We start from the raw sequence: 13,753 nt of genomic DNA on the forward strand, positions 1-13,753 counted from the left end.
AGAGGGAGGGAGAAAGAGAGGGAGGGAGAGAGGGAGGGAGAGAGGGAGGGAGAGAGAGAGGAAAGAGAGAGGAAAGAGAGAGGAAAGAGAGAGGAAAGAGAGAGAGAGAGAGAGTGAATGAGTTAGAGAGTGAGAGAGTGAGAGAGAGGCGCTGACGTTGCTGTCTCCTCCCAGCCAGCGCTCACTTCCTGGTCGGAGCGCAGTGTCCGGGGCGGCTGTGCCGGGGCTGGGGCTGTGGAGCGGGGCTGGGGCTGGGACAGGGGGGACTGGGCTGTGCCTGGACAGGGGGGACAGGGCAGCTGGGGCTGGGTGGGTGGGCGCGGAGCCGCAGCGCCATGCCCTGACCATGGAGAGCAGACTGCGGTGAGTGTGGGGTCTCTGGGGAGGGGGTCTCTGGGGAGGGGGTGGGGGGAACCACTGGTCCCACTGGTCCCACACCCTTGCCTTGCCCTGTAACAGGGACCGCAGTCCCGCTGGAGAGCCGAGGCTTCAGGCCTCTGACTGTGCTGGTCCACCCATCTCCCCCACACCAAGGCTGGGCTTCACCCACCGTGCACTGGCAGAGAGTCTCCTGCACCGCTCTCTGTGCACTGGAGGAGACCTGCCAGCCCAGGGTCACTGTCTCAACATCACCAGGAGCTACACTGCAGGACTGTCACTTTCTCTGCACCCCAGTAACTCATTCCTTCTCTGTCACACTCTCTCCTTCCCTCATTCTCTCTCCTGCTCTCAGTCTGTGTCACACTTTCCCCTCACTCTCTCTCCTGCTCTCTGTCACTCTGTCTGTCACTCTGTCTGTCACTCTGTCTGTCACTCTGTCTGTCACTCTGTCTGTCACTCTGTCTGTCACTCTGTCTATCTGACTCTCACTCTGTGATTCTCTCCCTCACTCTCTCTCCTGCTCCCTCAGTCACTCTCTCCTTCTGTTGCTCTCTCTCCTACTCTCTCCATCTGCTCTCTCTCCTACTCTCTCCATCTGCTCTCTCTCCTACTCTCTCCATCTGCTACTCTCTGCCTTTCTCTCTCTGTCCCCCTCTCTCTCTCAGTCTGTTTGTCACTCTCTCTCTCTCTCTCCATCTACCCCAGTAACTGAATCCTACTCTCCCTACTGCAGGAGTACCTGCACATAGTTCCTTGCATCTACCTTCACAGGTAGACGGGGGTGGACAACAAGGCTCTCGGTACATTGGCCTTCATTAGGCAGGGTATTGAGTGGTGATATGTAGGAATCCAGATGCTTGTCTACACAAAGTGCTGGAGTATCTCAGCATCTCTGGAGAACAGGTCTGAAGAAGGGTCTCGACCCGAAACGTCACCCATTCCTTCTCTCCTGAGATGCTGCCTGACCCGCTGAGTTACTCCAGCATTTTGTGAAATAAATACTGACGTTTCAGGTTGGCCCCCTTCTTCAGACTGATTCAATTGAGTATAGAAATTGGGACACACACAAAGTGCCGGAGTAACTAAGTGGGCCAAGGGCAGGCAGCATCTGTGGAGAAGTGTGTAGACAATAGACAATAGACAATAGACAATAGACAATAGACAATAGGTGCAGGAGTAGGCCATTCAGCCCTTCGAGCCAGCACCGCCATTCAATGCGATCATGGCTGATCACTATCAATCAGTACCCCGTTCCTGCCTTCTCCCCATACCCCCTCACTCCGCTATCCTTAAGAGCTCTATCCAGCTATCTTTGTAGGAAGGAACTGCAGACAGATGCTGGTTCAAACCGAAGATAGACACAAAAAGCTGGAGTAACTTAGCGGGCCAGGGAGCATCTCTGGAGAGATGGAATGGGTGACGTTTCGGGTCGAGACCCTTCTTCAGACTAGTGTGTGGAGAATGAACATGGATGGGTGACGTTTCAGAATTCTCTGCCACAGAAGGCAGTGGAAGCCAATAGCTCTAAGGGCTAACGGAATCAAGGGATATGGGGAAAAAGCAGGAACGGGGTACTGATTTTAGATGATCAGCCATGATCATATTGAATTGCGGTGCTGGCTCGAAGGGCTGAATGGCCTACTCTAGCACCTATTTTCTATGTTTCTGTTTCTAAAAGGGACCCTTCTTCAGACCGATTTCCCCCCACAACAGTCAGTCTAAAGACGGGTCCCGACCTACCCATGTTCTTCAGAAATGCCGCCTGACCCGATGAATCACCATCACATGATTTGTAAACCAGCATCTGCAGTTCCTTGTTTCTATATAGAAGTTAGGTTGGTACGTTACAGTTGTATGGGACGTTGGTGAGGCCGCATTGGAGTATTGTGTCCACTTTTAGTTGCCCTGCTACTGGAAGAATGTCAGTAAGTTGGAAAGAGCGCAGACAAGACTGACAATGATGTTGCCAGGATTTCAGGGCCTGAGCCATAGGGAGAGGTTGAGCAGGCTGGGACTATATTCCGTGAAGCGCAGGAGGATGAGGGGTGATCTTATAGAGGTGCACAAGGTCATTAGGGGAGTAGATAGGGTGAATGTACAGTTTTTTACCTGGAGCTGGGGAGTAAAGAACCAGAGGACTTAGGTTTAAGGTGAGAGGGGAAAGATTTATAAGGATCCTGAGAGGCAATGTTTTCACCAAGAGGTTGTGGGTATATGAAATGAGCTGCTAGAGGAGGTAGTTGAGGCCTGTACAATAACAGCATTTAAAAACCGGTGCAGGGATAAGGTATTTAGATGGGTATTTAGAGGGGTATTTAGAGGGGTATGGACCAAATGTAGGCAGGTGGGACTAGCTTGGATGGGGCATCTTGGTCGGGCATGGACAGGTTGGGACAAAGGGCCTGTTTCTGTGCTGTATGACTCTGACTCGAGGAATGTTATAAACAATTTTGTGTTTATACTACGACAGCTGTAGGAGTCTTTGGTGAGGTGGCACCTGGAGTATTGTGCAGAGTTCAAGTTTCCCATCTGCAGGGAAGGATGCCAGGGTGCCTTTTGCTCAGCAGCACTCAACCTTCAGTATGCTATTAAGTTGGAAGGAATGCAGAAGGGATTCACCAGGATGTTACCTGGGCTTGCGGGCTTGAGTTACAGGGAGAGGGTGGACAAGCTGGGACTTTTTTATTTGAAGCGCAGGAGACTGAGGGGGTGACCTTATTGAGGTGTACAAGATCATGGGATGCATGGATAAAGTGAATGCTCGCAGTCTTTTTCGCAGGGTAGTGGATTCATAAACTCGAGGGCACGGGGTTAATGTGAGAGGGGAGAGATAGGGTGAATACACAGTCTTTTACCAAGGGCTAGGGTGTAAAGAACCAGAGGACATAGGTTTAAGGTGAGAGGGGAAAGATTTATAAGGATCCTGAGAGGCAATGTTTTCACATAGAGGTTGTGGGTATCTGTCTCGAGGGCACGGGGTTAATGTGAGAGGGGAGAGATTTAAGAGGGATCTTGGGGTCAAGATTTTCACTCGCGCGGGGGGGGTGGGGGAGGGGGTGGTGGGGGGGGGAGAGGTCGGGGGGTGGAGGTCGGAGGTCAGTATCTGGAATGAACTGCCAGCGAAAGCTATAGAAGTTGATACAATTATGACTTTCAAACGATGTTTACACAGATACATGGATTAAAAGGGTTTATGGAGATAAGGGCCAAGTGTAGGAAAATAGGGCCACTCAATATGCCAACTTGGTTGGCATAGACAAGATGGGCTGAAGGGACTGTGTCCGTGCTGTACAGCTCCGTGACTCTTATCTAATTAATTATGGGAAATAAATGGTGAAATTCCCATACATTGGTCTTCTTCTTCTTGCGTATGGAGTGTACAGCCTAAAGTTGTAGGCCAAGGGTGGACATCCAGGCCAGGACAGCATCAGGTGCCTGGTGGATGGCCTTGATGCCACCAGGGAAAAGGCTCAGTGAGCAGTCATTCACGATGTGTGGGATGGTCTGGTCTGGATATCCGCAGTCACAAGCAGGGCTGTCTGTCTGTCATCCCCCACTTGTGCAGGTGATGGGCTGTTCTTGCATGGAGGGTGTGGATCCTGTTCAGGGTTAGCCATTGCTTGCGATGGAGGTCAAATCCCGGTGGTTTCACTGTGGGGCCTGTGATGACCTCTCCGTTGTTGTGTGTTGGCATCTTTCCAAGTGGCTCTGCGCCACTCAGTCTTGGGGTCAAAGTCTTCCAGGGATTTGGCTGAAGACCAGAAGGGTTTGCGGGACTTCAGGCGCATGTTGGGCAGATTGTTCAAGTCAGTGTGGATGGGAAGGCCAGGGTTAGCCTCGATGGTGCACCAATCCTTCAACATCCTCTCCGTTCTGCTTATGCTGGGAGGGGCGATGTGAGAGAGGACAGGGAGCCACTGCAAAGGTGTTTGCTTAAGCGTGCCTGTGAGGACCTGCATTGCAGAGTTAAGGACAGTGTCCTTAACTCTGCAATACATTGGCGTGAAATGATAATGACGCTGAAAGTGTTTACTAAGGAACCCAGTTCTCTGGTTAGCAATGGCATCTCGGAGCAGACTCGTACTTGGTCACCTTACGGGAGCAGTGTGCGATGGAATTGGATTGCTTTCTCCAACACTGTTCACTGATCTCACAGCGGGGGTTGAGCCCTGAGAAGAAAGTGGTGCCCCTCACTTGTCACCTTTGTGAGCTGCCAGAGGAGGTGGTTGTGGTAATAACAACATAACAAAAGCTATGCCTGGAACTTTTGAAATAACTTTTTTGTTTCCAGAGGAAGTTTAGGGCAGGGTGGAAGTTAGTGGTGAAGTTAATGATTTGTTATTCCAGGTCTGAGGAAGGGTTCCAACCCAAAACCTCACCTCTCTGTGTTCTCCTAAAATGCTGCTTGACCTGCTGAGTTACTCCAGCACTCCTTGTCTTTACGTTAAAAAGTTTTGTGGACAGGATCGTGGCTAGGAACGGTTTAGAGGGTTGCGAGCCAAAAGCTGGCAAGTTGGATGATCTTAGATTAGGCATCTTGGACAGCAGGGATGAATTGGGCCCTGTTTTCATGCTGTGTGAGTCTATGACTGCAGAAACCATGTTGAGGCAATGTATGCAAAGGGATCACGATTCATTGCAATGAGCAGGTAAATATATTCAGCCAGAGTTCTCCTGTGTGATCTTAAAATATTGTGCATTTTGTGGTGGTTCTGGTACAAAACTAGATGTTAGACACGAGGATCTGCAGATGCTGGTTTACAGAAAAGCGCCCAAGTGCTGGAGTAGCTCGGCGGGTCAGGCAGCATCTCTGGAGGACATGGATACGTAACGTTTCGTGTTGGGACTGATGTAGTCGGGGGGCAGTCAGCTGGAAACGAGAGATGGGGGCAGGGCAAAACCTGGTGGATAGAGATGTTGGTTCTTTGTGGTTTGCACAAGTAGACTGTTGCTTGCCACTTTTTTCTCGTGAAGGTGAGGCATCTTTACCTTTTTCAAACTCGGGCACTTTGAGCAGTCTCGAAAAGGGAGGTCGTGTGGTAGCTGTTGCAACTTGCCATGTCTAAATTATTGGGGGAGACCAGTGGCCTGTTGGTCATCTCTTCCATGGCCCCCATGGCAGACTGCGATGGGAACAGATGAAATGATGTCAGCAATTCCAAATGTTTTGTTTGGAATCAATTGCAAATTGAAGGAATAAAAAACATGAAGGGGCCACCCCTCCCTCTCTCTTCCAGCTTCCCCCCCCCCACCCCCTTCCAACCTTCTGAAACTAAACAAAACTACTCATCGGCAGCTCGGTTCCTGGTGCCACACTGAGGGAGGAGTCCCGCAGCGAGGCAAGGCTGGTCAATGATCTGGTTGCCGAATGAGAACAACGTGGAGGAAGGAAGCTGTAGATATCTAGCTGTTTCCGCCATCCTTATCATCCAGTGCGATGATTCTCGCGTAATCTTTACTAGTGGCAAGGTTCACGGATAGGCTGAGTTTCTGCTGGTGACTGCCCTGGGAGCACAAGTGTGAAACTTAGGAGATGCAAGGAACGAACGGCAGATGCTGGTTTACAAGAAAAAGGCACAAACTGCTGGAGTAACGTCCCTCCCAAACGCAGTTGGTGTGAAGAAGGATCCTGATGCTAATTGAAACTTACCAAATAGTGAATGGCCTGGATAGACTGGATAAGGAGAGGATGTTTCCACAAGGGGGAAGAGTCTAGGATCAGAGGGAGGACACAGCCTCAGAATAAAAGGACGTACCTGTAGAAAGGAGATGAGGAGGAATGTCTTTAGTCAGAGGGTGGCGAATCTGTGGAATTCATTGCCACAGAGGGTTGTGGAGGACCAGTCGTTAGCTATTTTTAAGGTGGAGATTGACACATTCTTGATTAGTACGGGTGTCGGAGATTATGGGGAGAAGGCAGGAGAATGGAGTTGGGAGGGAGAGATAGATCAGCCATGATTGAATGGCGGAGTTGATTATTGGCTGAATCCATCCTATCACCATGGATCGGTGACAATTCGTGTCGGGACCCTTCTTCACACGTATTGTCTTGTGTAGGAAGGATCTGCAGACGAGGGTTTATACTGAAGATAGGCACAAAATGCTGGAGGAACTCAGCGGGGCAGGCAGCATCTCTGGAGAGAAGGAATGGATAACGTTTCAGGTTGAGACCCTTCTTCAGACTGAAAGTCACAGGGAAGGGAAACGAGAGATATAGACGATGACATTCCTTGTACAATCTCTGTTGTGGAGGATTGCAATGTTCTCTTTCCGTGAAGGAGTTGGGCAGGATGTGCTATTGATGCCGTGTACTGATGTTCAATTATCTGGCTAAACAACGTAGCATCTGTAACTGTAGTCCCTTGTGACTCCAGAACTGTAGTCCCTTGTGACCCCAGAATCTATACTAAGTGGTCAACCAGTTGCTGGCATCTTGAGCAAAACACAAAGTGCTGGAGGAACTCAGCGCATCAGGCAGAATCCCCTTAGAAGGGCGGCATAGTTGCTGTCTTACATCGCCAGAGGCCTTGGTTTGATCCTGATCACGGCTCGTGTCTGTATGGAGTTTGCATGTTCACCCCATGACCGGCTTGGGTTTTCTCCGGGTGCTCTGGTTTCCTCCCACAGTCCAAAGACACGTGGGTTTGTAGGTTAATTGGCTTCAGTAAAACTGTAAATTTTCCCTTGTGTGTAGGAAATTGCTAGTGTACGGGTGATCGATGGTTGGCGCCCACTCAGTGCGCTGAAAGGCCTCTTTCCGCACCGTGCCTCTCAAGGCTTACATCTAAAATCTGTGGTGGGAAATGGACAGGTGATGTTTCGGGTCGGGACCCTTCTTCAGAATGACTGAAGACGTCTTGTTTCGTGACCCTTCTTCAGACTGGCTCTGTCCTCCAACACTTTACTATGTATAGATTGTGGCTCCACTTGAGATCCACTTTGGAAATAATTGAAGGGTTCCAAATTTAGCAGACTGTCTGATTATATGTCCTCCAGACTCTAGTTTAATGACTAGCATGTGAATGACCAAGTTCCACCCTTGTGGCATCAAGGACAAATGGTGGATTATTCATCTGAATCCTGCATCTCATAATATCCATCGGTCTTTATATTGCCAGTTATCCTTTCCCCGTGAATGAGACTTCATTACGTAGTCCTTGCATTATGTCCAAATCTCAATCCAAGAGTTTATTTTTTAGTGTATGAGGAAAGGTCGCAACCCAAAACGCCACCCATTCCTTCTCTCCAGAGGTGCTGCCTGTCCCGCTGAGTTACTCCAGCATTTTGTGTCTACCTTTTGTTAGTTTAAAATGTTGCTGTGCTGTTTTAAGTATGATTTAAAAGCCCAAACATGGAATGTTTGGTTCTACAACGTTTGGTCAATGTTTTCTACCAACATTGCTTCCAGGATATATTTATTGTTCCTTGTAATCTTTGTTGCAAACTTGAGTCTTTTTTCATCCAAGCCTTTGTCACTTACTCCGCACACTTGTTGTTCAAAGCACCCCCTTGCCTTTATCCACCTATCACTTGCCAAGTGTTGTCTTGCCCCCTTTTCACTTTTCCAGGTTTCTCCCCCCCTACTCCATCGGCCTGAAGAAGGGTCCCGACCCGAAATGTCATCAACACATTCCCTCAACACATGCCGCAATCAATCTGAGGAAGGGTCCCGACCCCAAACGTCACCTATCCATGTTCTCCAGAGATGCTGCCTGACCTCCTGAGTTCTTCCAGCACTCTGTGAAACATCACCTATCCATGTTCTCCAGAGATGCTGCCTGACCCGCTGAGTTCCTCCAGCACTCTGTGAAACGTCACCTATCCATGTTCTCCAGAGATGCTGCCTGACCCGCTGAGTTACTCCAGCACTTTGTGCTTATTTTTAATAACACAGGGCGGTTTGGGTGGGACAGGGAGTTTGGAGAAGGCAGCTCACCTTTTCGAGTGCAGTTGGGATGGTTTATAAAGGCCGTGTCCATGTTCCATTTAGGAATGCAATTGAAACATCGTTTTATTCACAAAACATTTATATTCGTTGTATGAGGGCAGGGTTCTGAGGTTGGAAGGGATGCCAAGAATGATGAGGTTTGAATGTAAAGTTAGGATGTAAAATGACGAGAGGCACTGGTAGGAAAGACAGTGAAAACCTTTCTGCTCGGGTGGAATTATCCAACGCTAGAGGACATAGCTATACGGTGAGAGGGGCAAAATTTAATGGAAATATGGGGGTAAGTTATTTCTTGCACAGAGGGTGCCTGGATTGCATTACCAGGAGTGGTGGTGGAGGCAGATACGATAGTGGCATCTGAGGTTGCTGGATAGGTACATGGATGTGCAGGGAATGGAGGGATGTGGATCATGTGCAGGACAGGGCAGATGAGAGAAATTTAACGGCATCATGTTCAGCACAAACATTGTGGGCCAAAGGGCCTGTTCCTATGCTGTACTGTTCTATGTTCTTAAAAGTCTGACATCCTTTGAGACATCTATCATAATGATGAGTTTAGCTTGAGTGCGTGCCTGGAACACACTGCCAGGGGTGGTGACAGATACTGCAGTGGTGTTTAGGAGACTTTTAGATAGCCCCGTGTACAGTATATACAGGGAGTGGGGGAGATATTAATGGGCAGAGGAGATCCGTTTAACTTGGCATCATGTTCAGCACGGACATTGTGGGCCGAAGGGTCCATTCCTGTGCTGTCCTGTTCAAAGTTCAATGGTATTCTCGCTTGGAATTTTGATCATGTTGCATTTTCATATTTCTAATTAGCTGGACAAATCTGTTTGACTCGTGCAATTTCTTCTTTTACAGAGAGAGCCCAGAAAGGACTTTCGATCTTGTCTTCAAGGTGACTTGCCCGACTTCTGAAAATGAAGGTAACGTGTTCCTTGATCATTGAGTTCTTTCAAACATTGATCCATTAATTAGTCTTCCATTGGCAGTCAGATTCTTTGCGGCCAGTTTGGTTGAGCTGAGTTAATTTCTTACTGATATAGCCCTCCTTTTCCAGGTGAAACACACATCCTGGGATTGTGACAATGGCGAAAGTTGTTTAATTGCCATGAGATTCCTTTTCTCTGCAGAAGTTTAAGTTGTTGTAGTTTTGTTTACTGTCACGGGTACCCTGGTTGTGCACTAACCAGTCAGCGGGAAAGGCTGTACACGATTACAGTCAATTACAGGATCAAGTTCGTTAAAGTCCGATCAAAGATAGTTTGAAGGTCTCCAATGAGGTGGATAGTAGCTCAGGACCGCTCTCTAGCTGGTGAGCGGACGGTTCAGTTGCCTGATAACAGCTGGGAAGAAACTGTCCCTGAATCTGGAGATGTGCGTTTTCACACTTCTGTACCTCTTGCTTGATGGGAGACAATAGACAATAGGTGCAGGAGGAGGCCATTTGGCCCTTCGAGCCAGCACCGCCATTCAATGTGATCATGGCTGAACATTTTCAATCAGTACCCCGTTCCTGCCTTCTCCCCATATCCCCTGACTCCGTTATCCTTAAGAGCCGTATCTAGCTCTCTCTTGAATGCATTCAGAGAATTGGCCTTCACTGCCTTCTGAGGCAGAGAATTCCACAGATTCACAACTCTCTGACTGAAAAAGTTTTTCCTCATCTCAGTTCTAAATGGCCTACCCCTTATTCTTGAACTGTGGCCCCTTGTTCTGGACTCCCCCAACATTGGGAACATGTTTCCTGCCTCTAACGTGTCCAACCCCTTAATAATCTTATACGTTTCGATAAGATCTCCTCTCATCCTTCTAAATTCCAGTGTATACAAGCCTAGTCACTCCAGTCTTTCAACATTTGACAGTCCCGCCTTTCCGGGAATTAACCTAGTAAACCTACGCTGCCCACTGTACGATGCACGAGAGGGGAGAAGAGGGAGTGACTGGGGTGAGACTAGTCCTTGATTATGCTGCTGGCTTTGCCAAGTCAACATAGATGTAGATGGAGTCAATGGAAGGAAGGTTGGTTTGCCTGATGGTCTGGGCTGTTTCCACAACCCAGACCACCACCCAAACTGACCTCCCTGACAGCTCACTTGTTCAGTGGTTGAAAGATAGTTTCAGATTTTACAGTTGCTTATTCACAGTAATATCACTGATGATTTTTATTTTTGTGAAAGGGATTGGATTTAACACCAAGAATGTAAAAGGCAGTTCTGGTCATCCAGCTGCTGGAAGGATTTCATTATGAAGTTGGAAAGGGTGCAGAAGAGATTCACCAGGATGTTACCTGGGCTTGTGGGCTTGAGTTATCGGGAGAGGTTGGATGGGCTGTGAATTTGTTTCTTTGGAGCGTAGGAGGCTGAGGGTGAGGGTGTGACCTTTTTGAGGCGTACAAGATCTTGAGGGGCTTGGATAAAGTGAAGCTCACAGTCTTTTTTCCCCCAGGCAGAGGATTCTAAAACTAGAGGGCACAAGCTTAAGGTGTGAAGGGAGAAATTTAAGAGGGATCTCGGGGGCAACATTCTCACTTCGGCAGTCGATATATGGAAAGAGCTGCCAGAGGAAGCGATAGAAGTGGCTACCATTATCTTGTGTGGGAAAGAAAACTGCAGATGCTGGTTTAAATTGAAGGTAGACACAAAAAGCTGGAGTAACTCAGCGGGTCAGGCAGCATCTCTGGAGAGACGGAATGGGTCCAGAGATGCTGCCTGACCCGCTGAGTTACTCCAGCTTTTTGTGTCTCGGTACAATTATCTTTGAAAGGATATTTTGGCAGATATATGGATAGGAAATGTTTAGAGGGATATGGGCCAAAAGCAGGGCATTGGCACCAGCCACGTATGCCAACGGACAGCATTGATGAGTTGGGCCGAGGGGCCTGTTTGCATGCTGTACTACTCTATACCTACAATTGATCGTGTGTCTACCTCCAACTGTGCTTTCCCCTCCTGCGTGAGGCAATTAGAAGTAAGGGCTGCATTTTGCAGCAAGATTGCAGCAATGATCTGAAGAGGTGACTGATAAGGTAACTGTAGATGTTCATTGGGTGAGGTGCTTTTAAAATATATGTTTGACAGCAGCCCACACAGGAGATGATAAATGTAGATTAATATACACAGTAGAGAAGAGAAACTAATTAAATAGTGATTGGAAGACGACATCAAATTGAGCGGGATTTAATGAAAGCTTATCAGATTGATGTTTTAGTTCAATTTAGTTTATTATTATTGTCACTTGTACCGAGGTACAGTGAAAAGCTTTTTTGTTGCATGCTATTCAGTCAGCTAAAGACTATACATGATTAAAATCAAGCCGTCCACAATGTACAGATACAGGATAAAGGGTAGAACATTAAGTACAAGATAAAGTCCGATTAAAGATAGTTCAAAGGTCTCCATTGAAGTAAATGAGAGAGGATCTCTCTCTGGTTGGTGATAGGATGGTTCAGTTGCCTGATAACAGCTGGGAGGAAACAGTCCGTGAGTCTGCAATTGCGTGCTGGAAGATTCCTTGAAGAGCAGGGATCAAAAAGCAGAATGGTTACAGATCAGACACATCGACCAGATTCTGGTGCTTAAATGGAGAAGATTCCTTCAGTCTGGAGCGTTGTGACTGCACCAGCTTCTTCCCCTGAGCAAAACTCAAAGTGCTGGAGGGACTCAGCGGGCCAGGCAGCATCTGTGGAGGCAATGGACTAGCGACATCTTGGGTTGGAACCCTTCTTCAGAAACATTGCCTGTCCATCCCTTCCACAGATGCTGCCTGACCCGCTGAGTTCTTCCAGCTCTTTATGTTTTGCTCGAGATTCCAGCATCTGCGGTTCCTTGTCATAATAATAGAGTCATACAGCATGGAAACAAGCCCTTCCATGCCAACCAACTCTCCCATGCCAACCATGATGCCCCATCTGCAGGAGTCCCACTTGCCTGTGTTTGGCCCATATCCCTCTAAACCTCTCCTATCTATGTACTTGTCCAAGTGTCTTTTAAATGCTGTTGTTGTACCTGCCTGAACTCCTTCCTCTGACAGCTCGTTCCATACACCCACCGTGTGAAAAAGTTGCCCTTCAGGTTCCTATTAAATCTTTCCCCTCTCACCTATGTCCTCTTGCTCTTGATTCCCCATCTCCGGGCAAAAGACTCTGTGCATTCACCCTATCTATTCCCCTCATGATCTTGAACACCTGTATAAGATCACCTCTCGATTTATTCACAAAATGCTGGAGTAACTCAGCAGGTCAGGCAGCATCTCGGGAGAGAAGGAATGGGTGACGTTTCGGGTCGAGACCCTTCTTCAGACTGAAGAAGGGTCTCGACCCGAAACGTCACCCATTCCTTCTCTCCCGAGATGCTGCCTAACCTGCTGAGTTACTCCAGCATTTTGTGAATAAATCGATTTGTACCAGCATCTGCAGTTATTTTCTTATAAGATCACCTCTCATTCCCCTGCTCTCCTTATATGTTCCCTTGCTGTGTAACCCTCAGGTTATAAGAGTCCAGGTCACTGTTCAGAAATTCACAAATCGCCACCAAAAAAAGATCTCAGAAATGGGTTGACGTGACAATAAACTAAACTAAATTAAACTGAACTAAACCAAAGTGAAAGAGGTAAATAAATATAGATATTTTCAACTTTCCCTTCTTTACATTACAAAAATTCACAATATGGTCTGTTTCATGGGAACTCAAGGTCCCAAGCGTTGGGAATCTGCCCTTAACATAGAAACATAGAAAATAGGTGCAGGAGTAGGCCATTCGGCCCTTCGAGCCTGCACCGCCATTCAATATGATAATGGCTGATCATCCAACTCAGTATCCCGTACCTGCCTTCTCTCCATACCCCCGATCCTTTTAGCCACAAGGGCCACATCTAACTCCCTCTTAAATATAGCCAATGAACTGGCCTCAACTACATTCTGTGACAGAGAATTCCACAGATTCACCACTCTCTGTGTGAAAAAAAAACGTTCTCATCTCGGTCCTAAAAGACTTCCCCCTTATCCTTAAACTGTGACCCCTTGTTCTGGACTTCCCCAACATCGGGAACAATCTTCCTGCATCTAGCCTGCCCAACCCCTTAAGAATTTTGTACGTTTCTATAGGATCCCCCCTCAATCTTCTAAATTCCAGCGAGTACAAGCCGAGTCTATCCAGTCTTTCTTCATATGAAAGTCCTGCCATCCCAGGAATCAATCTGGTGAACCTTCTCTGTACTCCCTCTATGGCAAGAATGTGTTTCCTCAGATTAATGTTACTCTAGTCTCCTGAGTTTAGTTTGGTTCAGATTAGTTTATTGTCACGTGTACCGAGGTACCGTGAAAAGCTTTTGTGGCGTGATAGCCAGTCAGCAGAAAGACAATACATGTGTACGATGAGTGCTCGGCCAGCTAATGGGAAGTGAATTTTACCAACAGAGTAA

General features: G+C 47.7%; 1 protein-coding gene across 2 annotated transcripts in view; it reads left to right on the forward strand.

Moving 5' to 3' along the window:
* Nucleotides 1–305: 305 nt before the first annotated feature.
* Nucleotides 306–13,753, forward strand: part of dennd1b (DENN/MADD domain containing 1B) — a 292,862-nt gene continuing 279,414 nt past the window's right edge. For both annotated transcript variants that reach the window (XM_078407728.1, XM_078407727.1), the window contains exons 1-2: nt 306–363; nt 9,194–9,258. In XM_078407728.1, coding sequence (XP_078263854.1) covers nt 347–363; nt 9,194–9,258 — 82 coding nt within the window. In that variant the 5' untranslated portion in view covers nt 306–346. The remainder of the gene's footprint in view (nt 364–9,193; nt 9,259–13,753) is intronic.

This window comes from Rhinoraja longicauda, chromosome 11 (genome assembly GCF_053455715.1).
Source record: "Rhinoraja longicauda isolate Sanriku21f chromosome 11, sRhiLon1.1, whole genome shotgun sequence".
NCBI lineage: Eukaryota > Metazoa > Chordata > Chondrichthyes > Rajiformes > Arhynchobatidae > Rhinoraja > Rhinoraja longicauda.